This window comes from Syngnathus leptorhynchus, chromosome 17 (genome assembly GCF_054491065.1).
Source record: "Syngnathus leptorhynchus isolate UIUO chromosome 17, UIUO_Slep, whole genome shotgun sequence".
NCBI classification, from domain to species: Eukaryota; Metazoa; Chordata; class Actinopteri; order Syngnathiformes; family Syngnathidae; genus Syngnathus; species Syngnathus leptorhynchus.
Genome location: NC_141211.1, coordinates 4,406,266 through 4,429,294, shown reverse-complemented (window position 1 = coordinate 4,429,294; position 23,029 = coordinate 4,406,266). Strand labels below are relative to the sequence as shown.

Sequence of the window (23,029 nt, the reverse complement as noted above, 5' to 3'; positions counted from 1 at the left end):
TTTTTTTTTTTATACAAGTGCACAACTTTCTATGCACCGGTGACTGAAAGAAAAAAATAAAATAAAACCACCACTATAAACTGCTATTATGTTTAATAGTTTGAATATTTGATATTTGAGTTTAAATTCTTAAGTTGCCCACAATCATATAACACATACAGTGTAACGAGACCAGTGGCTCCATCTTCGAGATGCCTTAAAAACGGGGAAAGAAGCAAACCTGTTGACATTTTGAGGCATCGTGTTTAGTCAAGCCATTCAGAGCCAACAATTCCAATCTGTGACAAACATGACAACAGTGATGGGGAAAATTCTTCTGTTGTATCGTAACAAAAAAGAAAACCCCGATATCTGCTTAACAGTGAGAACTGTGGAAAACACAAACAGAGTGATGCTTTTCATTTTAGGGGCACGGCCTCTGGAATCTGGCATCAAAGTTGCCAAAGAATTTGTCTTTTAAAGAGTCAGGACTTGCAATGCTAAAAAAAAGAAATGTGGTTTAAGTAATACCAGAGCGAATAATTTTGAAGGCAACAAAAAAATGTAATATTTAGAGAGAATTTGCTTTTTTTTCCCACGTTGAGAGCATTTCTTCTTATCTTGGCTCGTGTCACATCAATGAATGGCTATGAGTCCGACATCCAGGAGTTTCTGAATTTTCTTTGCAATGACGGGATTCTTTAAGTGGCTGAAATAAAGAACATGGGCAGGAAGAAAAAAAAAAAAAACAGCCATCACTTTTTTTATGAAACCATTCAAAATGGTGATGCAGGAAAAATATACAGAATTTGTGGAACTTACTCGCTGAGCGCCTGAGGGTCCTTCTGCATTTGCTCGAGGATCATGCGCATGGCGGGGTCAGACATAATTTGCTGCACCTCGGGATCGGCCATGGCTCTTTGCTTGACTTCCTCAGGACTGTCGTTCCTCATAGCCTGGCTGACCATGCAGCGCTGTAAGCCTTCTGTGGCTTCCTGAATGGACAAAGAAAAAGATAATAGTTGCACTACACGTAAAAAAAAGTTTTTCTTCCCATTGTCGTGGCGCAAACTAAAATACCTTTGAAGAAGAATCAAGCTCCAAAGCCTTCTGGTACACATCCATGGCTTTGGAAAAATCTTTCATTGCCTCCAAAGCAGCTGCTTTACGTGTGTATCCTTTAACTGTGGACACATTTCAGAAATGAAGATATCAACTAAAAATACCTTGGCAAGCATGATGGTGTCCAACTTACTGAATGTAGGCTCAAGTTTGATGCAGTCCTCACAATCCTGATCAAACAAAACGAGTGAAGTTACTTGTATGATTAAATACAGGTCAATTGTGAATGGTTAGATCTGATCCAATGTCGAAAACAGCACACCTTTAGGGCAAGTTGAAACTCCAACAACTTCGTGTAGCAGGCAGCTCGGTTACTGAAGAGCTTTGCATCCATTGGGTTTCTTTTGATGGCCTCGGTGTAATGTTTCATGGCTAGAGGATAGTCTCCTAAAGGGAGCACAGGATACGTAAAGCATTGGAGACATTATTTCAAAAAAAATAAAGTGATTTTGCACGAACCCTTCTGGAAGGCTTCATTTCCCTTGTTCTTCTCCTCCAGAGCTAAATCAGGATTAATGTAGGCTTGTTTCTCCAACTCTTTCACAATCTTCTCTGCCTGCAGAATTAGGTGAAAATATACAGTCACTCAATTTGAAACTTTAGTATAATGTAGTCAAACATCGAATGTATTCAAATATAAAGAGAAGGACAAATAAAGTGTCAACTCCATAAAACAGTACAATAAATGACCTGTTGACACTTTTTCAAGACATCAGGGGTGCGATGCTCTGTTAAACTCTTGTTGAAATACTGAACGGCTTCTTTGTACATTTCCTGCTTGAAGTATGAGTTGCCAATCCTTGCCAGTGCCCTTTAAAAAAACAGAAGATTGAGCCGGACGGACGTTAATATAACCAATCAATTCCAAAGATCAATTTTAAATGGGACAAGAAAGAACAACAATCTGAACTCACTTGGCAATTTGTCTGTAGTCTTCACGGTTCTCTCTGCCAACGTCGATGGCCTTCTCACAGAGTTCCCTGCACTTTTCAAACTCCCCCTTTTCAAAGTAAACAGCTGAAGAGATCATGGAAAGAACACTTTGGTTACCTGCCAAATGCACGTTTGTCTTTTACAATTACAATAGTACATACCAGCTTGATTTGAAATATAAGTCATGTTGGTAGGATCATGCTTGACTGCTTCTTCATAATGCTTCAGCGCCGTATCAAAGTCCTTGTTCTTATAGGCGGCATTCCCAAGTTCCTTTTCTTTCAAGGCCTAGTCAACACGCAGAGAATTAACGCTGACCCCTTGGCTTAAAATTGATTGACCGGCTTACATTTCTCTTGTTCTCAGGTAGGTCTTGGTTTGTGGAAGGCGGTGGCTGCGTCTCTTTAGGTTTTGTAGCCGAAGGAGGAGTCGGAGTCGGATCGTCTTCTTCATCCATTCCAGACAAGTTCAGTCCCAGAAGCACAGAGAGTGTGGTCATCACTCTTTTATCTTGTAGCTTCCTAGAAAACCAAATGGAACACTGATCGTTTGGTATTACCGGGAATCAACTGATCTATGGGTGAGCACATACGTGCCAAGCGCAGAGGGGTTATTCCTGAGTTCCTCCAGGAGTTCTTTGTAGCTCGGATCTGCCATGAGCTCGCGGGTTCGAGGATCGTTCTCCAGCTTTTGATACATGTTAGGCAAGGCGAAAGGATTCATCATTGTTTTCTCTGAAATGGGAAAAAAAATAAAAATAAAAAAGACTTAGTTACTCTAACTGTACATCCGAGACTGAAGTCGAATATTGTGTACCTGCGAGGCGAGCCTCAATGTTCTGTAAACCCTCCTTCAGCTGCTGATTGTTGGGCTCATGCCGGATGCCCTCTTGGTACGTCGCTTTAGCATGCTCCAGCCGTCCGAGAAATTCCTGCGCCGCAGCTTTACGGGAGTAACCCTTGTTGATAAAAAAAATAAATAAAAAAGGAGATTGTTCACCCATTTAGATTACTGCAGGCCATTTATTGTCAAAAGGATTACTGGTAAATCCAAGTCACCTTACCTTGCCCCAGTCTGGCTTTATCTTGATGGTCTCACAAGCATCCTCGAGAGCCTTTTGATAATTGCCTTTTTTGGCGTAGGCAGCCGATCGGTTGCTGAACAGGACATGGTTTTTGGGGTCGAGAGTCACGGCTTCAGTGTAACACCGGATCGCCTCGTCAATATTCCCTGCACTCAGTGCTTTGTTGCCTTGGTCTTTCAATGCAGACACCTGTGAAACAGCGGGCGGTAAATAGATGAAACACAAGCTGACAATAATAGTAAGAAAACACATGCTGACTTTCTTCAACAGAGATCTGATTTGGATGATCTATTTGAACAGCTGCCAGTGGCATCTGATAGGCAAGAGGCATCTGTTCATGTCAGACAGGTGCAACACAAGTGGTAGAACGTGTCTTCATTTGTCCATTCACTTTCTTCATCCTTGCGTATAAGTACATATATTAACTGACATACGGTAGATACTGATTCATGCTAAAAGCTGCCAGTCTGATAGATCCATCTTTCTGAACTAACAAATTAGCTCCATTTATCTTTACGTTATTAACAAATAATACTGATTTCTCAATGATTAGCAACAACAATTTTATCAATATGCAGTGCATAAATAACTGATATGTTAGATTATGTAACTGTTTCCATTTTCAAATGATCACTTATGAAGTGTCACCAAAATAAAAATCCCATCCCATCACTGGTTAATTATATTTTAACAGGTCTTGGGGTACACTAACCCTGATATATATTTAAAAAATCCATTTTAAAGGTTTCCTGATGAATTTCTCTCCCATAATTTTCGATTGTGACGGGTCAAACAGCCTTCATACGATACATAAGAAATCGACACTAAAGAAAGCCAAGCGATGGCTCACATCAGCATCAATGCTAACTTGAACCGTTTCAAATAACAATTGCGCCCTCTTCAGGCGTATAACGTGCACCACTATTTTGGCATACGATGTTTTTAGGAACCGTACGGATTTTTGGTAGAAGTTTGCGACACATTATTTATTTTTATTTTTCCCCATGGAGTACAACCTTTGCAAAATACTTATAGCAAACCTAATAGAGTGCTAAGTAGTGTGCTCATTGTTAAGGCTAAGTTACAGTTACAAGGAAAACATTGGTCACTGCAGCCCCTTGTGCATCTCGAAAAATCTTCCGGACAGAGCACAAGATGTTAATTTAGGAAACCGAAATACTGCAGCACGAATATTCAAATAAATACTACACCTCACGCCAGACGTAACAAAATAAAACATAATTAATGTATCATTTAACAACGTTAGACGATGGCGTTAAGGACAGGAGAGCATGCGAACTTAGTTGCCCAATAACTGTGTGCATATTTGTACAATAAATGACAGATGGGAAGACAAACTATATTGTATTAGTAGGCAAGGGTGAATATAAGTCATAAATCATCAGCCTCACTTCTTTGCTTGACTTTGTCATTGAACCGTGTAGACAATGATGACAAGCAATAAACCCTCACGGCAAACAAGAAACTCATAGCTGACCCGCTTATGTTGGCAAATATAGAAAGATTCCTAGTTATGAAACGATGGCAACGTACGGAGGGTTAAATAACATAATATGAAAAAGTAGTTAGCAAAGCAGCGAGTTCCTAGCCGATGGCTAACAAACCACGGACAATCAAGCTAATTTAGCTGATCGCTAGTGATTCAGCGCACAAGGGTATCCACACTATATAAATGACTTCAAGGTGAAATTAATCCTGAATAACAATCGAAGTGTATCAATGTTGAGGGAACGAGAAGACACGATTTGACGAGCACTCACGTTCTCCATGTTGCAAGCATGAGGTTCCTTCCAGAAACTACTGTGTGGACTAGCGCCGCCCCCTCAACAACCTGCAGGTTGCCAGTGTTGACTGTTACAAACCCGCATTTGTCCGCTTTCCGTTTGTAATAAATATAACCCTGGAATATTCGCGAAGGCTCTGGTAACGCGTAGTTACGCTTTAAAAGTTGAGAAAGAGACCAGCGTTACTAATGTCTGAAAGAAAGTATACTTTGTGTTCCCGTTTAACTGAGTGACGTTGAGATCTTCCACTTCATAAAAAAATAATAATTTCCCATTGATAAATATTTTATGAACTATACGTTCGATTAGCGTTAGACAATGACTTAAATGAGAAAACCTTGATGTCAAATTACTCCATTGACCCAGTGCAATGTAAATGAGGCTTAGCAATATATTTTCTTTGTGAAACTTACTAAAACTACATTGCTTCTGACAATTATAGCTAATGAGACATATCCAGGAAAATTACTTCTGTTCTCGAGGAATAGAGTTTTACAAGAGTCTAATGTTGTTAATGCTTTAAATAATAATAGAGTTATATGATTTTATATGTATTTTCCACAAATACTTATATGTATGGAATGTACGATTTTATTGTTAGAGTCTGAAGGCACCACAATGTTAAAGTAATATATACAGTACTGCGCTGCTTTTTGGCACCATTTGCTTAGAAGGTGTATAAGGTAGGTAATATGAAACGTTTTTTAGGTTGTATAGTCATAAACATTCATTGTTTATCCCTCAAATCCACTTGAATTTAAAGGCCTGTCTTTTACTTTAACTATCACACCCATGGAATGATACCCTTAATGTTAAGAATAACCAGAAACTGACTTTCAAAACAAACTTAACTGACATAAGCTAGCCAGCTAACAAGCTATAGCGTTTGAAAAAAAATAAAATAAAATAAAAACTCCCTCAACCATCCATTAACCTATAATTTCATATGTCACATTCATTCAATGAATTTCAGGATTTCAACTTTGAACTACAAGTATGAAAAGGAATGATAATCTGACAAGCAGACCAACAGCAGGTTTGAAACAATATATATATGACCCCTGACCTCATAATTTTCGCACAGTCGTAGTAATATTGCTGTCTCCATCAGGCTGCCCGCCCATGCCGCTGTTCAATCAGAAGAAAAGAAATCCAATTCCTTTGACAGCGACACCATCTGAGAATGACTTCTATTCTCACGAGTTCATGCCAAATGACGGATCACATCAGAAGAAAAGAAATCTAATTCCTTTGATGACAACTCCTTCTGCAAATGACTGCTTTTCTTACACCGAGTTCATGACAAGTACCAGATCACCTGCCCCCTATGGCGCATCAGGTGACATACTCATTCAGGCACCATTAACCTTTACTACAATAGTGTCAGGATGCCCATTGAGTAAAATTAATGTGCCATAAACAAGGAGAGCGTCTGAAAAACTCCGAAATGTGAGGGCATTAAACTGAAAGTTACTTACCCATGTTATACAAAGCCGAGCTGTTCAAAGCAAAATGTACATTTAACAATTTCTTGAGAGTGACTTTTTTTCCAGGTGCGTATGGTTCTTACCAGGCCTCGGGATCCTCTAATGATGCTCAACCAAGTCACCAGTGGACCAAACAGGAAATGGCACGATCTGCTCAGGCTCCACAACATAGCACCTATAGACCTGCACCAACAACGAGATATTACGCACCTTTACCGCATCCTTTCAAAGCTGAAAAAAAACTGTAGGTTTTGTCTTTAGCCACTGGCTTGGTAATTACTGCAAGAACAATTTGAAAGATGAACAAAAGTTTCAAAATACCACCGCAAGTTTAAGAACTTTGTAATCACTTGGTGAAAATCTGGATTGAAGTTAGTTTCTTTTTCAGATCAAAGATGGGAACGCCCAACAAGTTTGAGGGACCACAGGTTTATAGATCCGATTTAACTTCCAAACAAAACCAATACCAAACATCTACTAGCAATCTGAGTGCCCCAAGCAAGCAGAGAGCTCATAGCGGGTTCTCTCAGATGGGCCAGCAACCACACGAAAGGTCGGCCGGTCCCACACGGTTCAGATCTCAGCCTCAATGTGTCGGACCACTCAGCGGGCCAGCTGCTCAGACACAAAACAAATGGAATTTTAAAAACACCTTTGGAGCACAGAAGCCCACTTTTGTGGGGAAAATAAGTGAAAATAAACCCCAGACTCCACGAGAAACTCAAACGGTATCTAGCACGTCTGTTAAAAAAAACGTATTGTATCTTCTGTGCTATTTTCCTTTTTTTTTTTTTTGTTTATTTTTAATAGCAGAGAAGTGTTCCCCAAAAAGCAGCGTTTGACAACTCACTCAGAATTTTGAATGCAACCATTGACGGCATGAAATACTGGAGTCAGTTCAAAATCAAAGTCCCACTTTTTTTTGAGATAATTGGTTAGTTGCCTGTGGATCACCGTTACCATTCCTGTCAAGTCAACACCATGTTAACATCCCGGCATGTGCTCTCCCCTCAGCGATTCTTGACTCCGCTGTCACAACTGGTCACCACGGAGCCAAGAACTTTCTGTTGAGAAATGGTAACGAGGTTGTACAGTGTCTCTTCTATGAAAATGTGAGTTGAGGTGACCACAAAAACAGAATCACACACTCAAATTGGGTCCAGAAAATATAAACCATAACAACACAGGTCTGTTATTTTAGAGCAGTTTAACTTAACGATCTTATCTCCGCAGGAGCAAAATCTGCCTCGTCTTTTCCGTGGTCAAGTTCAACGCTGTGTCGGTAACTACGACGGCAACAGAGATGTCCTGGTGTGCATGTCAATCCGAGAAGCCAAGCCCTCAGAAGTCAGAAACACTTTGAATACCATCAAAGTCTGCGATAATTACATGCGCAAACTCGTCAAATTATTCCGCGAAGTCTGAAATCTGAAAGTTCAATCATTTGTCAGAAAGAGTTGAAACAAATAGCAGTATTTTCACATTGTTATTGTTTACAGTAATATAGGCACAATTTGATAAGTTGACAAGAACATGGTTGAGTTCACTTACTTGTTTGGATGATATCTGTTTTTGATCATTTCATTAAAATTAAAATCAAATCATTGAGTTATTTTTTATTACAAAGAAAACCACAAACCAGCAAACAATGTCAATAGATTAATGCAAACACAATGAGGTCATCTCTCCAAATACAATTTCAAAAACAGGCAGTTAAGAACGTCGAGATAGCAAGTACTGCACGTCATTTTATTCACAGCCACAATAAAAGGAAGAAAAAAAAAAGAAGAAAAGTCTAATCTACCAAAACACGTTCACCAGTGCAGAGACTTTACACACAGTGGTTTTTAACAAAAAGGAGGAGAAGCCGACCCGACAATGAGATCCAAACAGTTGTTGCTCTTTTCAAAATGGCATCCTTCTCTATGAGCATTTCTTGATATCAGAATATGGCATATTAGAGCGACCCAAATCTTAACCCATCCACATTTAATACAAATACTGTATAAACACACACATGTATCGAAAAGAAAATGTAGCTTCATGAGTTGGCAGTGTGCAGAGACAGTAACTTGTTAAACTTGCTGTCTTATGGAGCATGGCAGTCATTTTACCATATTTTAAGGTCGGCCATGAAGGAATAGTGTGCTCGGTTAAGAAAGGCTTGATTTGTACAACTCTTGGCAAAAAGAGTCATCATCGAATAAGATTCGATTTTATCTCCCTACCAATAACTTTAGCAATAGAAATTCTTCTCGTCAATTGGCATAGCTGTCACACGCATAACTAAACTGCCTGTTTTATTTTTCTCATGATTACAAGGATTATACTGCATTAAGAAAAAAAAAAAAGACTCCAGAACTCACAATTTCTTTTTTTTTTTTTTTTATCATTAGAAACTATGAGATGACAGAGTGTGGAAACAACAACCTGATTATGGTATTGAATGCTTATCTTTGTAATTTTAAAAAGGCACAAGTTGGTCACATCACATTAGAATGGACAGCAGTTATTCTAAGTTGGTCTTCTCATGCATTTGTTTTGACAAAAAAAGGCTCCCTGCCTTTTTAGCCATCGTGTTCATCCTGAATTAAGTTGTGTTTGCTGTCGACGAGAGGCGATTGCTTTACATTTAACAAGCGAGTTACATACACAAATATTTCAGGGGAAAAAGGTTGACATTTTAAACAACACTGAGAAACCATTATTTGTTACATATTTTTCAAAGAAGACACCCAAAATCTGTTTGTTGATGCTTCTTTTTGAACAAAAAGTAGCATTTAAGAGAGACTCTTCTCGATCCTTTTAGTCGGCCGGAGTTCCCCTTTAAGTCATTTTCAGGACTTTCAACTTTTAGTCTGGTTCGTATATACAGTCCAACTGTCCTTGAGTTTAAGAAAAATGGTCTGCTCTCGTATACGATTCCTCAGAACCTCGTTGAATAATAGCTTTCCTTTTGTGAAAAAAACAAACAAATCTATATTAAATTGTTTTTGCAATTCCTTTGAGCACATAATATCCAGTCTGTTTTAGAAGAGTCCACTTGGAAAGAAGGGGAGGGGAAAACACACACACACATAAAATTACATTCTAAAAGAATTAGAAATGACATAATTTCAGACAAAACAGTAAAGAAAAACTAAACTATAAGAGGGCAGGCAAAGGGGTGGGAGACAGTTGCTCCTTTGGTGCATATTTGGCAAAAAAGGGCAAAAAGATGGTGAGCATCACTCCCACAATGGCCAACATGTACCCCCAGCCAATTTGGCACTCGCCGGCGTCGTACACATCCGAGTCGCCACAAAAGGACCTGACGAGTGAAGAGTTGAGCCCAAAGGGGTAGACCAGCAATCCCGCGGCCATGATAAATACTGCACAGAAGGCACAGATAAGAAGCCATTAAATAGTGCATATTATAAATGTTGAAAATATTTGAAAACACAGAATAAATATTTGGATATGATTACAATAATACCTTTTTTTTTGGGGGGGGGGGGCACAGAATTTATATTTGACTAAATATATGTGGAACTCTTAGTAGAAACGGACAACATATTAAAACATACAATAAATATCCACATTAACATTTTTAAATTACAATTGAAATTCACTTGCATTAATGAACATGTGTAGTCAACTTAATAGCCACATGGGGGCAGTAGAGATTTATCAATAAAAGGCTCATTGAAAACTGGAGTCAAATGTGGAATACAAATTCTCACTGAAGGGTGTTTACAGTGATATGACATTAATAATTACACAATATGAGGGCGTGACTCGTTTTTTTAGGCCTTTAAATTCAAAGATCAATTTTCTTGCACTTTAGTTAATTGTCATGTTAGGGAAAAATAGGAAGACTCACTTGGATGCTTTCTCACTTGCCCTTCCCAAGCACCCAGAGAACATTTAACTCCTCCAAATTGAGTCACGTCTCATGACCCAAAGCACCCAGCACAGTTATCGACTCCGCTTCCAGCCAATGTTGCCACTCTCCGTCATCCTGACTTCTAACGTTTATCTATCTAAAGATGCTGTTTGTGCACCGGCAGTGTGAAAAATATCCATCTTCATTTCAATCGGATATTTGTTGCTGCAGTTGAAGAGAGAGAGATGCTCACAATTCCAACATGGCACCTGAGTGGAATAGCAGTTTGTGTACAAAATCAAATTGAGGATCTGTGGATAGTCCAATTCTGAACGATGGATTGAAGAAGCAAGAAAATATATATTTTTTAACTGCTGGTCTATTCCAAAAATGCAATGGACAGTGTGATGAAAGAGGTTGACATAATATAATGTGATGCCAGAAGAGGGAAGATTTCATTTCTTCTGCAAGGATATGCAACAATCGTACTGCATGTGAACTTCACGAGGTAGAGTCAAATCAAATAATCAAATATAGGTCATTGCTTTTGTTGATCTTTGTATATAAATGCAATGCACCGCTAGAGAAAATCTAAATTCAATCAAAACACATATAGCATTGTAATAGACAGTCAAGCCTTCAACTAAACCAACTAAAATGAACCTTGAATCTCTTTTTCAGTGGCCAAGCCTCCAAATGGAAAGCTGGTCAAGCAGGTTCACAACAGTGTGATGGAAATTGAATGAGTTTGTGGTGCAGGAAGATGTGTGATAACCTGCCAACCATGCGTGACACTGAATCAATTTCATCATATATCTTTTTACCCAGTAACTGGTTCTTACAAAAAACCCAAATGATAGGATTGCTCACGCGGGATGAAGACTTGAGAGGTCCAAACAGTCCAAAGAAGGACGCCTGTCTAGACGGCGACAATACAATCGCTTCCATTGTAATCTTGTACTGAAGGAGAACAAGTCACTATTGTATAATCTCTGCAAGGATCTGAGAAAAAGACTGGCAGTTTAATTAACTAACTATGCTGTGGTGAGTGTGCCCTTCAATAGATGACGTCGACATACTTTGAAGTGCTTTTTAATGATTACAAAAGGACAGCACTACAAACACATTCAAAAGATAGTAGATGCAAAATATGGACAAAACATTCCTCTCAGAACAACCGGATTGGCGTCAAAGCACTGCATGTGCCCATTTGTCAATTTGATACACAATGACATCGAGCCTCGAGCTGTACATTACAGTTATTTATTTTTTTTCTTCTTCTTCACTTCATCTTTTCCCATGATTGGTTTCAGCTACCATAAATAACACATGCAAGTTATTCTCTGTCTTGACCACCATGATAACAATAACAATCCCAATGGAATCTAGCTAGCTGATATAAATTAGGTGCTAATTTACAGCAACAGCTCGAGGCGGTAAGTGCAACGTGACCGCATACGCAAATATACTAAATGGATATATTGGATATGCTAATCAGGTCATTAATCAATGACCTGTCGGGTATTTTCTTAATAGGAATTATGGAATTGATGGAAATGTTTGGGAATTAATGGGAATAAATTAGATAAATACAAAATTACCGTTATTTGATATATTGTAGTAAAGTTCTATGAATTAAAAAAAATGGATTTTTTATTCTATTGCACATTTTTGTTTTGGGTTATAAAGCAATGTTTAAAAAAAATAATTATTAAAATGTCCAGTGTCCAGGTTTGAATATTTCCAAAATTCTCAAAGATATACTGTACTGTATAAATTTAAACTTTGTGCGATGCACCTGAAAGCTGCATAGAACGTTCATCAGGTCTGATCACCTCTCCTTTTCCAACTCAATATCGACTCAAGGTGAGGAATGGCTGGATGAGTGAGGAAAGTTTTCAATTTGCTGGGCGGTGATGAATCTCAAAGTGCTAATCTGGGACGGTGCAAACAGCAGGGATTCCATCTTAATGTGACATGCTCCAGTCTGCACACAGCCATGAGAATTAAACTCAATGAGCCTCTGGGAAATTAGGCTAATGACAATTATACAAGTACCGGCGTGTTCCAGAACAGAAGAGTCAAAGGTGGTCAAGTACACAAAGGTAATTTGATGAGTCAAACAAAACAGAGGAAAATTAAGTGGCTAAGATTCATACAAATGTCTTTAAATAAATACAATTAAATGGAAAGAGTTGGGGAAAATAGCTTGAATTCCAGCGACAAGTCAATTAAATCGAAATCAAGACTGTCCACAGATGACAGTCGAAAAATGAAAAATAACCCCAAAAAAGAAATAAATCAGATGACCTTGAGGGGAAGAGGAAGAGTAGATGAAGAGGAAATAAAATACAGTGATAGGAGAGATTAGCAGGGCAATAAAATGGCCTCTGCTATCTTTAGGATGAGCAAGTCTGCCCGTGGACTGGTCAATCACAGTTCAGTAATTGGTCTGTTTATCACTCAGACTGCCGACTGGACTGTCACGTAGACGCCGACAGTGCAGTGGAGAGTGCTCGAGCAAATATTTGCTCAGACAACACATTTCTACATCATTGTTTGAACACTACCTGGTATTAATAAAGAAGAAAAAAAAAAAAAGGGGCAGATTAATTAAAATAGATGAGCACATGAAATGTATAAGGTTTATACATAAAATTATATAAATCCTGATTTAGCTTCTTGCTCTCCTAAGGATAATTGATTATTACTGGCTGCGTGCAACAAATGTTTTCGACTAAAAAAGAAAAAAAAAAAGGCCAGACAAATGTTCCCATTGCTTGCTGAGGCATCTGATGGCGACTCTCCATCCTAAGAGCAGCGTAGCAATGATGACACATGAATCTCACCCGCTGCATCCAATCTATCAATTTAATTACTTCCATTTCCATATCTCCATCTTTTTTTATACTGCAAATTAATTCAAAGCTCAGACAAATTGCTTGTCCTTGACTCCCTTATCCCCCTCTGAGGTAACCCAGAGCGCACATGTGGTTTATGTCAATGTGCCTCCCAACAAAACCTAATCTGTAGCTCAATCCACCATCACCCACACATATTAAATTAGCATAGGCGATAGAGCACTTCACATGCATGGATGGCAAAATAAATAATAGTGGTACTTGAAAGAAAGTGGCAATTACATTGAAGCCATCACTAAAGTGCCATGTTTATCATGTTGACAGCCTTTGGGCTAAAAATGTAAACAAGTTCACTCGCCCAATCAGGAATGTCAGTTGTGACCACTGGCACGACTCTGCTTAGGAAGAAATTTAAAAAAATAATAGGAAAAATATGAATCCACTGTGCCAAGTGAATAGTTCCTGGAGGTTCCTGACATTACATGGAAACCTTTATGAACTTTACATGTTGCTCTGGGTGAGTTGGGGTATGTCAGTGTGGCTTTTGGTTGGAGCGGCAACATAATGAATCCCTACAGGAGATGTGGGGAGCCTGCTGGGCTTCTGTAATGAAATTCAGCCTAGCCAACACTTCCTGACCTACTGGCATTAAGGGAAAAATAGGAAACCATTACCTTCAGCTTCTACATCCACCGACCAGGAGCAGACAGGCGTGTCTGTGAGCTCCTGGCTCGGCAAACAGTGTTACAGTATGAATGTTTGGAATTTGGAGTTCCACTTTTAATTACACGTGTGGAAGCTAATCCATAGGCACTAATCAATAATTAAAGGTCTGTTAAGTATAATTCTGAAGTTTGTATCAGTAATTAGTATGCTAGGAGTAGCTAGGAGTTTGAAAAAGTTGGAGCTTGTTTTATCTGCAGATCAAGTTCATTACACTGAACCCGCACCACAGGGGATGAGCTTCCACGGACCTTTATTGTTTCAAAAAATGTTACGGAGACATTTATTGATCCAAATTTTGCACCAACTTCAATTGCACTGATTTCTCCATTTTCTTAATTGCTTGTCCTCATTAGTGATGAGGTGAACCTATCCCAGCAGACATTGTAAACAATTCACATATTCACTCTGATGGACTATTTCAATAAACCAAATGAATGTTTTTGGGAATGTTGGAGAAAGCCAAAGCACATGTAGCACGAGGGGCAACATGAAAACTCCACACAATCCTCGTCAGACGTGCTCACCGCGAGGTCACCCTGCTGCCACATACGATACGGCAACTGTAAACGAAGGAGCTGCAAACAAATCCACCTCAATTCCTTCAGTGCAGACAAATGGCCTCCAGCTCTCTTTTAGATCGATGTTGTGCTTTCAGACCGCTATACCAAGGTTTAGGTGACCAGAGACTGAAAGATGCGTAATAAAAGATGACCACTGAGACACAAGGGAGTAAAGCGCTAATGTGATGAAAGCACTTCCTTGGTTACAGCAGACTTTATTAGCAAAGCGTCGCTAACACACAAAGGCTAATTTAAGTCATGACTGACTTCATATATAATAAACATAATGAATTAATACTTACAATGGTGAACAAATAAGAAAACATGAGAGTTTGAGTGCTAATTTGTCTATTTGATTTCTTATTCTCCCCACAAGTCCACTTAACATGCCACAAATTAAAATTCAGATCCATTATCCTGATGGTTCTAATTATATCGACTGCGGATGGGGTTGCAATTTTGCTTTGCTTAATGTTTATTGAGGTCTGAGCATAGTAATAAGTTAACCCTAAGCAAAAATAAAAAGCAAAGCAAACAAAATAAAAAAAACATATCCGACTTCATTAGAAGAAATTAAAATTTGGGAGTCAGCCTGCAGCGACTGTGAAAAAAATAGATGGCCTTGCAATCGGTGATTGAGTGCACTTATTATTACAAGGAGTGTTAGTTCCTGATAAAGTCCAATTCAAAAACACTTCATGTTGTAATGAATAATAAGTCGCTCAACACCTTTTATGCGCAGTAGCCCTGAAATTCATAGAAAACGTGTGCCGGGCTCTATGGTGTCAAACTCTAATCAGTTTATTGTTAACTATGAAAGCGGTTATTCTTCGTCACTTAGCAACAGCAGAAGACGCTCGCACAATTTCTTTTCTTTAACATCCAGCGACATACGTGGTGAAAGTGTGAATGCAGTCTAATTTGGGTGTTGTTTGACAGATATCCCTTTAATGACCCGGAGCCTTGGTTGTGGACTTAAGACGACAAAAGTATGACCTCAAGTATTTAAAGACTGAGATGGCGACGTAATTATCCAGAAGCCAATTACCGCTTGCTAATAATAACTAGCCATTGCAGTTCGAATAAAGGAAACATAAAATAAAAGGGTTCTTGAGTAAAACGCTGACAACTATTCAGGACACATTGGAGAACTTTATGGCACTGCAGGAGTATTGAATAGCATATAATGAGAACAACCATGACATTTTTGTCACAAAATGTCTAATTATCCATTAGCATGCTCTAAAAGCTGCCATGAGACCATCAGTCTCTCCTCAGCATATCTTTTTTCAGAGCTCACACAACTCCAGTCCAGTCTGGTATATTGTTATACCGTCAGAAATAATTTGAATTTGTCTGTGGATAATTAAGCAGTTCAATTTTATGCATATCTTGACTAATGGGAAGTGATTAGCAGCGACGCTTGGTGCATGAAATCAATCTTGTAATTGGTGAGGATGATGCAAATCTGATTTTCAGTCACCTTGCACCATGAAGTGTTGTTTTGGTGCCGTATCTAAAAGGTTTGCAAGGTTGAAGGATACTGAGCGGTGATTGTCACCCATAATAGGCGGTACCGGGTCACTCTGCTCCACCCACTTGTTATCCTTCAGCTCAACTGCCGCCGACAGGTTAAAGACTCTCCATCGGTTAATGCTGACATTTCTATTGATGCGGCATACGGCTTGAGTTGTATTGTGGGATTCATTTATTGATGAATTTAGAAAGCATAGCAGGAGCAGAACCAGAGAGCGGCGCTGCAGGATTGATGTGTCAGAGGTAAACGGCGTCATCGCTAATATTTGTAATGGCTGTGATTAGCAGAATAAGCTAACCAAGCTAACCTTGGGCAAAGGTATTTGGACAAAAGTGCCGATACAGGAATTTGTTTCTGCTGTTCTTGACCCACCCAAAAAAAAAAAAATTCAACACATTTCAACTTTCGGCTAAACGTAGTAGCCACACAAATTCCCAAGCCTCTATTTAAATAATGCCCAGTCATGAATCTACAATTACACTTCCAATCGAAGCAAATTTGACCAGTTTGTGTACCCAATGAAAGTCAAAGCATGCGGCTATCCACATCATGGCCTCAGCACATCTCATTCAAGCACCATCTGCTTTGGCAGCAAACGTTCCACCCAAGGCCAGATCCCTGCTTCAAAGATGGAGAAACCAGTAGTGGGATACTACAGATGCCCCTCAAACCAGATGTTGGCAATGTCTGGACATGACGCCGCATGAGCAGACTCACCAGCCTCCCTGTGCTTGGCTTGGCTTGTGACTTGCTTTCTGTATATAGTCTGCCAAGTCCATTAGCCATGCATGGTTTCAGTCAAAATGCCAAACGCTTACTAACTGATGGATGACGTCAAACATCGTGGGACTATTTCACTATTTATGTCCTCCTGATATTTTCTTTTCCCCAACTCTATGTATGTTTTTCGGGCTTTATTGATTAAACCCAATCAATCACCAATATTCCACGTTATAATAAAACACAACAAAAAATTTTTACATGTGCCTTTTTAATGGACCAGAACAAACATATTTGTGGACCAAAGTAGTATGTATTTTGTACCGCACCTAATGGCCCAGTACAAAGACTAGACCGAGAGGTTTTCAGGCACTTTCTATTATTACGATGGGGTGTGAAGCCTGAGAACATTATGATGACAAGGGGTTCTATGGTATAATAAATGTCACATGGGCGGATACTCTGTCCGCTGATAAAATCAGCCTGGCTGCACGTTAGTATGAGCTACTATATCTTGAACGTAGAATGTCGACTGTTGCATTTATGTGCATGCCTAGCATATTTTCTTGTTCTTCGTAAAAGCAAATTAGATGGGTTAGCTTGCTGGTTGTGTGTGTACACGCACAAAAACATACACACGTGTGTCAGGAGCTGAGATGATACCTTTCATTTGCAGCGTAGACTGACATGAAATGCTATCAAGCATCTCAGGTGCCCTAAATTGTGGAAAACTGAATCCACCGGGATCTCTTTATTCCAACCAAAAGCCAAATGCAGTGTTCTGAAATCTCAAACTGCCATTTTTTAAACACTTTGGCACAGCAATTTTTAATTTTTTTTTAATTTTGTGTAATTGCAGATAGGAAGTGCAAACTGCATTTCAGCACTAGAAGTGTTTTAAATCCCAGAGCAGAACTGAAATTTGAAGTATGTTAACGTTATTGTAAATGAGAAGTATTCGAAGCAATTGGTTCAATTTGGAATAATTGTGCTGTGATGGTGGTGGGGGCAAATTAACAAAAGTAATTTTCAAAATGGCACCCAAGTTGTTTTGGCTGCGATTTCTATGTCTACCTGAGGACAGCCTAGAATGGATTTTTTTAATCAAATGTAAAGGAAAGCCCCCCCCAAAAAAATTATTTGTTTCCTCATCCAAGTTCCTATCAACCATTATTGCAACTGCCGAGATGTATCGGAACATTATTCACAGTCTCTTATTGTAGTTATTAGTACGCATGACCAGCTCCCCGGGTGGCGTTAATGTCACTTTAGATTGATGATGCAATGTCTGATGCAGGTTGACAACGCAGCCTTCATTAACATAATGGATCTTCGGAGCTTCTTTGATGAGCTGTTGACGGAGGAGAAGACAACAAACGCCTTCTAATTTTGACTGATGGAATAGCAGAAAATGAACCAATCCCATAAATGACTCCATAAGCGCTTTTTTTTTTTTTTTCCCATACTAACAAATGGAGGAGAAGTTTGAAGGCACCCGCTTACAGTGACAAGTATCTAACCTAAAGCTATCTGTCACAGAGGACAAAGCTTTGTCTGTCTCGTGCATACAAACACACACATGATTACAAAGCCCTCCTCGGCAACACACACACACACCCCTTCTAGTTTTACTGCCACAGAGCAACGAGCTAGATGAGATCCCCGCACAGCTTAACATCTGGGCGCTTTGCCGCTGATGCCCTCATAAATAAAAGATAACTTCTGCCTGCTGCGCACAGTCGCACTCATATAAATCATGTATATGGATTTTCACTTGGCTTTCATTCTCTTGCAGTCTCAACCCCCATCCTTTTATTTTTGAGCTCTTTTCTATCATTCTCTTTTGCCGTCTTTTGGTCATTTTACACCCAGGGTGCAAAGCCCAGAAGACAAAGGGAGATTGCGGTTCATTAGAAGTGTTGATAGTGTAAAGAGGAGTCATTTAGTCCTTGACTTTTTGGAATTCAACATTATTGAACATGTCGGTTGTGTGGGCAGATGTCAGTTAGCGCTATGCTAACATATTTGCTTGAGCACAATAAACACAGATGTCAATGTAGCAGAGAATGTGTCAACCTGGTGACAACGATGGAAGATGCTATTGTTATTGTATCAAAGGAGTCTTAAAGAAAAGAAAAATCTGGACAGACTGGACAAATGCAGCATCTGTAATTATGTCGAATGAATAGGGGAAAAGGAAAACAGACAATAGGGAGTGAGCACAGTGTCAGAAAATTGTACACATTTATAACATCTAGGCGGCAGCCATTTTGTCTGTGCGAACAATCATCTTTATGACCTGAGGTACAGTAATTACCACCAGTTGTTTGAAAATGTCTGTTTTTGTACACTTCGGGGGAACATAAGGACACACGAAGAAAAAGACACGAAATATGATAGCACACATTTTTCCAGGATTTTTTTCCTACTGAATGTTTATCAGTGTTTTCTGACGAATTTGGGGGGTTTGAATTTTTTTTTTTAACTGTGTCCTTGGTCACCTCACGCAAAGGAAAAAAAGAATTCATAGCTCTATCATCGCTAGATAGAAGTAAAAAAATATTATGATTAATAAATATTACAAAACATAACCATGAAAAGTTTATTGATTGTAACAATCTTAGTAATGCAGGCGTGTAGGTGACACTGACATTGCACCAAGGATTGCTTCCAGCTTCAAATTCTGTACTGGGACGTCTGAGTTAATGGCCTGATGGCTAATGAACAATTGAATGGTCGGCCGATGCTTTTAATCCCAAAAGAGAACAAGAACAAATCAACTTGAAATAAAAAGAACGCCTAATTATGTTGAGGCTCCTCAGGCTGATGATAAAGGATAATTACATTTTTTTTATATTCCTCTCTCCATGGCTCAGTTGTGGCAATGTAACCTTTAATGAACACTGTGTGATTGATGAGGCGCTACATTTTCCTTTTCCAAATGATTACTGATCACTGTTTCCCCTCCTTATGTGTCCAGGCACACACAAAAAAACAAGTCTGTGACACTTGAAAAAAGGACAGCCTCTCATTTTAGACTCTCATTACTCCTATCATCAGATATGAGCATGAAGACAGAATATAATTAAAGAAAAAAAAAAAAAGAGCAGGGCTTCAGCTTTCGCCGTCTGTGGAATGAAATGTGTTTACAGCCACAATGACAAGCGTCACCTCCGAACAATACCGTCTTTTGAGTTGACAGTTGTCTTATTTGGAGTACAAACAAAACAGAAAAGAAAATTGGCAGCTAAGTGGAAACATGCAAGAGCTGATCTCATACTTGATTTCCTCACATCAATAGAAACACTTGTGGATTTGTGACAGCGCTTCCACTCTCACTCCAGTTCATATTTGAAAGATGATCTCAGTTTAAGAAACCTATTAACTCATCCATCCGGCATGACAGCCCCCCCCCCCCTTCCTCCTCATCTCAAAGCGTTTGTGTCAATTCCTAAGATGAGGGAGTAAGTGTACGCCACGTGTCTGTATCTGCTTTTCAGGTCTCAGCCCTGACACTTGACAAATGGGTCCCCCCCCCCCTCCCCTCGAAACCTAGTTTCCCGTAGGTTAGCCAATGACTACAGCGATCCACTATTTAATGCCCTCACAATCCGATTATGTCATTTACCAGGGAGACAAAGATGGATGGATATTATAAACGAAAGCAATGGTCGGGCTGAACATTTCTGAAAAGGTTAGAAAAGACGTAAACACAGCTGGGCTCAAGGATATCTGTGGCTAAATAGCCCAGCCCCCAAGGTCAGTTGGTAAAGTCGAGGAAGGGGGGGGGGGGGGGGAATGAAAATGATACATGCAGCAGGTAGGATTCATCTTCATCACCTTCTTTTTAAGTATGGCACCAAACTGTCATTCTTTCAGTGTTTGCCAACAAACTTTGTCCAATCCCATCATTGCATTCATTCTTTTTTTTTGTCTTTAAGCCTTTCTGTATTTGTGGAATGGTCCATTCAGAGACCATTCTAGCTTGTCTTGAAAAGACTTCAACCCAGTGCTTGCAATCAATGGCTGAGAACAGGCCAACCGAGTCTTTCTCTGGTTAACACAATTAGCCATGGAGGGAACGTCCAGACCCGACCCGGCCTCTTTCACATTCACCGCATGTGTGATTGCCAGTCTTCAGACTTCCCATCCATACAAACCATCAGCCTATTACCATGCAAACGTGCAGCTTCTTCAAGCTCGGACCATCTTAGGTCGTGGCATAAAAGAGGTGGCTTTCTTGAGCCTTGCTTTGTCCCGTAACCACCAATGCGTGTAATTTTTATGCGAGTGGGACAAACGCGCCAGTTTAGTCAGAGCTATTATAGGATTTGGACCATATAGTGGGAGGATACTTTGTAATTGTGGCCCGGTGGGAAAACGATTAGTCAGTATAGTAAAAGGAGAGTTTATATGTACATAACATTTTCAATTGAACTCAGATATGAACAACATTTTGCGCAATGCTGATTTCAAACTCTTTTTTTTGTCGTGGGCCGCATCGTCGTCAAAGTTTCCTTACAATGGCCATTATGACTGTCAAGGTTTGAATAAGGAATAAAAAAAGAAATGCAGCCACCATAATCAATTCCTTATTGAAGGTATGTACTTGAGTAAATATGAATATGTACGTATGTGCTTCTTGTCCTTGGTCAAGGGCACCAGTCACCAATTCTAATTCCATTTGCTCCTTAAAAAGCACTCAAGCCTCCCGCACTATACATCTCCGCCCCACTTTGAGCCGTATGGTGATAAATCATTATCACATCCCAGAAGGAGAAGAAAGGCAAGCGGAGGGAACGAAAGCTTGAGATGTTATTAGCAACAATGAGAATGACATTGCAATTCGGAGAGGACAGAAAGTGAAAATAAGAGGAGCCCAAGAAACAAAAAGTGAATCAAGCAGAATGAAACATTCAAAATAATATTATAAATAAAATAATAAGAAATAATATTAGTTTATTTACTTTTAGTTTACTTTTATTTTGAATGGTATATTTTGAGTAGTTCTGAAAACAAAAAACTGTCCAATGAAATCCCCGTCAAAATAAAAAACACAGTTTTGCAACTCGGTATATGGTTTTATAGTCCTAATATATTTGATAATTACCAACATTCTCATCTATCTCATCTTTAATTCATTTTGATAATTTTGGAGGTGATGAATTTCTATCCCTGTTCCCTTCAGGCTCTAAATTCACTTAATAGTCACTCTCATTCTACTAACTTTAATGGACTTTAATAATGCACAAGTGTTCCATACAATCCTGCTAAATTCCATTGTGCAAATCATAGCCCGAGGCTTTTTTTTTTTTTCTCTCTCCCCATCTCGTCTTCTCTTGTCTGACCTGCAGAGGCTGCTGGCACATGTATCCATAATACTGCAAATAATCTCCGGCATCTAATCCACTTTAACTTCTCTTGTTTATCCTAATTATAATTATAATAACAATCATTCACATTCCAAATTACGGATCTGCCTTTTACAGAATAATACAACTTCAGACGGAGTGAGTCTGTTTAGTCGTCACGATATGCGGGTCTCGTCCGCCCAAGCACACTTAAGTCTTTGTTGTGTGTATTCCCACGGTATTCCTTTGAAACACGCATCCTGTCAACAGCAACAAGAGACACGAGTGCAACTGCAGCTATTCCCGACTCAACAAGGAGCGGTTGCCTTTTCGTTTAAATAAAACAACATTTATAATGTCCTGGTTGCCGTGCAAGTTGCAGTTTGATCCCATTACTGAGTATTCAAATTATATTTCAGGAAAATCCTCTGAGCCCGTGAAGCTCTCTCCTCAAGAGAAGCTTTTCTTCCAGATGGCAGCTAGCATAAAGGTGTGACCTTCAATTAGCCGGCGCCACATTCCAATTAACCGTCCTTAAGATGGGGCTTCACACTGAACAAATAGCAAAGACGTAACAGTGCAAAATTACACACAATTCACTTTAATACCTTCTGCAGACTTTAATGAGCAGCAACCTTTTGATGGAATCACTAGGTCATAATTGCAAGATAAGGAGCACTGATAAGTAAACATTAAATATGAATCCAGCATGACTTTGAAAATGCATTAGCAACATTGGACAGCATATTGCATTTTACAAATACATCAGTGATCAACCAGTTCTCTGCAAACCACGGAAAAATGCAGTCTTGCATCTTGCTGCAATTAAACTGTACACTCCAGGCGTTGTGTTAATGCCGTTACAAAGTACAATGCCTCGTATGCAGAATAAGCTGTAAAATTAATCGGGCTGGAAGAAGTGCAAAGCCCCTTGGCAGTATTTCTTTGACTACAGTGAGTTCTTGCGTGAAAAAAATTGCCGCAATGAAACTTACAAGA

At 39.3% G+C, this 23,029-nt stretch overlaps 3 protein-coding genes across 5 annotated transcripts in view; 1 reads left to right on the top strand and 2 right to left on the bottom strand.

The window, feature by feature from the left end:
• Positions 1–76: 76 nt before the first annotated feature.
• Positions 77–5,046, bottom strand: stip1 (stress-induced phosphoprotein 1). Of its 2 annotated transcripts, none has more exons than XM_085935696.1 (14): positions 4,900–5,046; positions 3,098–3,307; positions 2,851–2,992; positions 2,627–2,768; positions 2,384–2,555; positions 2,196–2,322; positions 2,016–2,118; positions 1,792–1,912; positions 1,561–1,657; positions 1,364–1,488; positions 1,235–1,271; positions 1,060–1,163; positions 802–974; positions 77–688 (listed from the first exon to the last, which is right to left on the bottom strand). In XM_085935696.1, exons 1-14 carry the CDS (start codon positions 4,906–4,908, stop codon positions 616–618), a joined length of 1,635 nt encoding a protein of 544 aa, XP_085791822.1. In that variant the 5' UTR covers positions 4,909–5,046; the 3' UTR covers positions 77–615. The 2 variants fall into 2 exon arrangements, with proteins under 2 accessions (XP_085791822.1, XP_085791821.1); XM_085935695.1 differs by lacking the exon at positions 4,900–5,046 and adding an exon at positions 4,531–4,851.
• A 545-nt stretch (positions 5,047–5,591) lies between these two features.
• spata22 (spermatogenesis associated 22) lies at positions 5,592–7,973 on the top strand. Of its 2 annotated transcripts, none has more exons than XM_085936044.1 (8): positions 5,592–5,606; positions 5,897–5,959; positions 6,035–6,262; positions 6,477–6,654; positions 6,799–7,138; positions 7,224–7,344; positions 7,425–7,522; positions 7,644–7,973. In XM_085936044.1, the coding sequence occupies exons 2-8, from the start codon at positions 5,920–5,922 to the stop codon at positions 7,833–7,835; spliced, it is 1,197 nt and encodes a 398-aa protein (XP_085792170.1). In that variant the 5' UTR covers positions 5,592–5,606; positions 5,897–5,919; the 3' UTR covers positions 7,836–7,973. The 2 variants fall into 2 exon arrangements, with proteins under 2 accessions (XP_085792170.1, XP_085792169.1); XM_085936043.1 differs by having other exon boundaries at positions 7,221–7,344.
• Positions 7,974–8,055: 82 nt separating this feature from the next.
• Positions 8,056–23,029, bottom strand: part of lhfpl7 (LHFPL tetraspan subfamily member 7) — a 35,038-nt gene continuing 20,064 nt past the window's right edge. Inside the window, exon 3 of the mRNA XM_085936688.1 lies at positions 8,056–9,781. Within this exon, the coding sequence (XP_085792814.1) occupies positions 9,555–9,781 (227 nt within the window). The 3' untranslated portion in view covers positions 8,056–9,554. The remainder of the gene's footprint in view (positions 9,782–23,029) is intronic.

Excerpts from the sequence above, each read along its gene's own strand:
- stip1 (XM_085935695.1), bottom strand. The coding sequence starts at position 4,551 with ATGACAAAGTCAAGCAAAGAA. Across the intron at positions 2,769-2,850 it reads CATTGAGGCTCGCCTCGCAG|AGAAAACAATGATGAATCCT; the intron begins GTACACAATATT and ends TTCCCATTTCAG. Across the intron at positions 2,323-2,383 it reads TACCTGAGAACAAGAGAAAT|GCCTTGAAAGAAAAGGAACT; the intron begins GTAAGCCGGTCA and ends CGTGTTGACTAG.
- spata22 (XM_085936043.1), top strand. The coding sequence starts at position 5,920 with ATGAAAAGGAATGATAATCTGACAAGCAGACCAACAGCAG. Across the intron at positions 6,263-6,476 it reads TGCCCCCTATGGCGCATCAG|GTGCGTATGGTTCTTACCAG; the intron begins GTGACATACTCA and ends CTTTTTTTCCAG. Across the intron at positions 7,523-7,643 it reads AGTGTCTCTTCTATGAAAAT|GAGCAAAATCTGCCTCGTCT; the intron begins GTGAGTTGAGGT and ends TTATCTCCGCAG.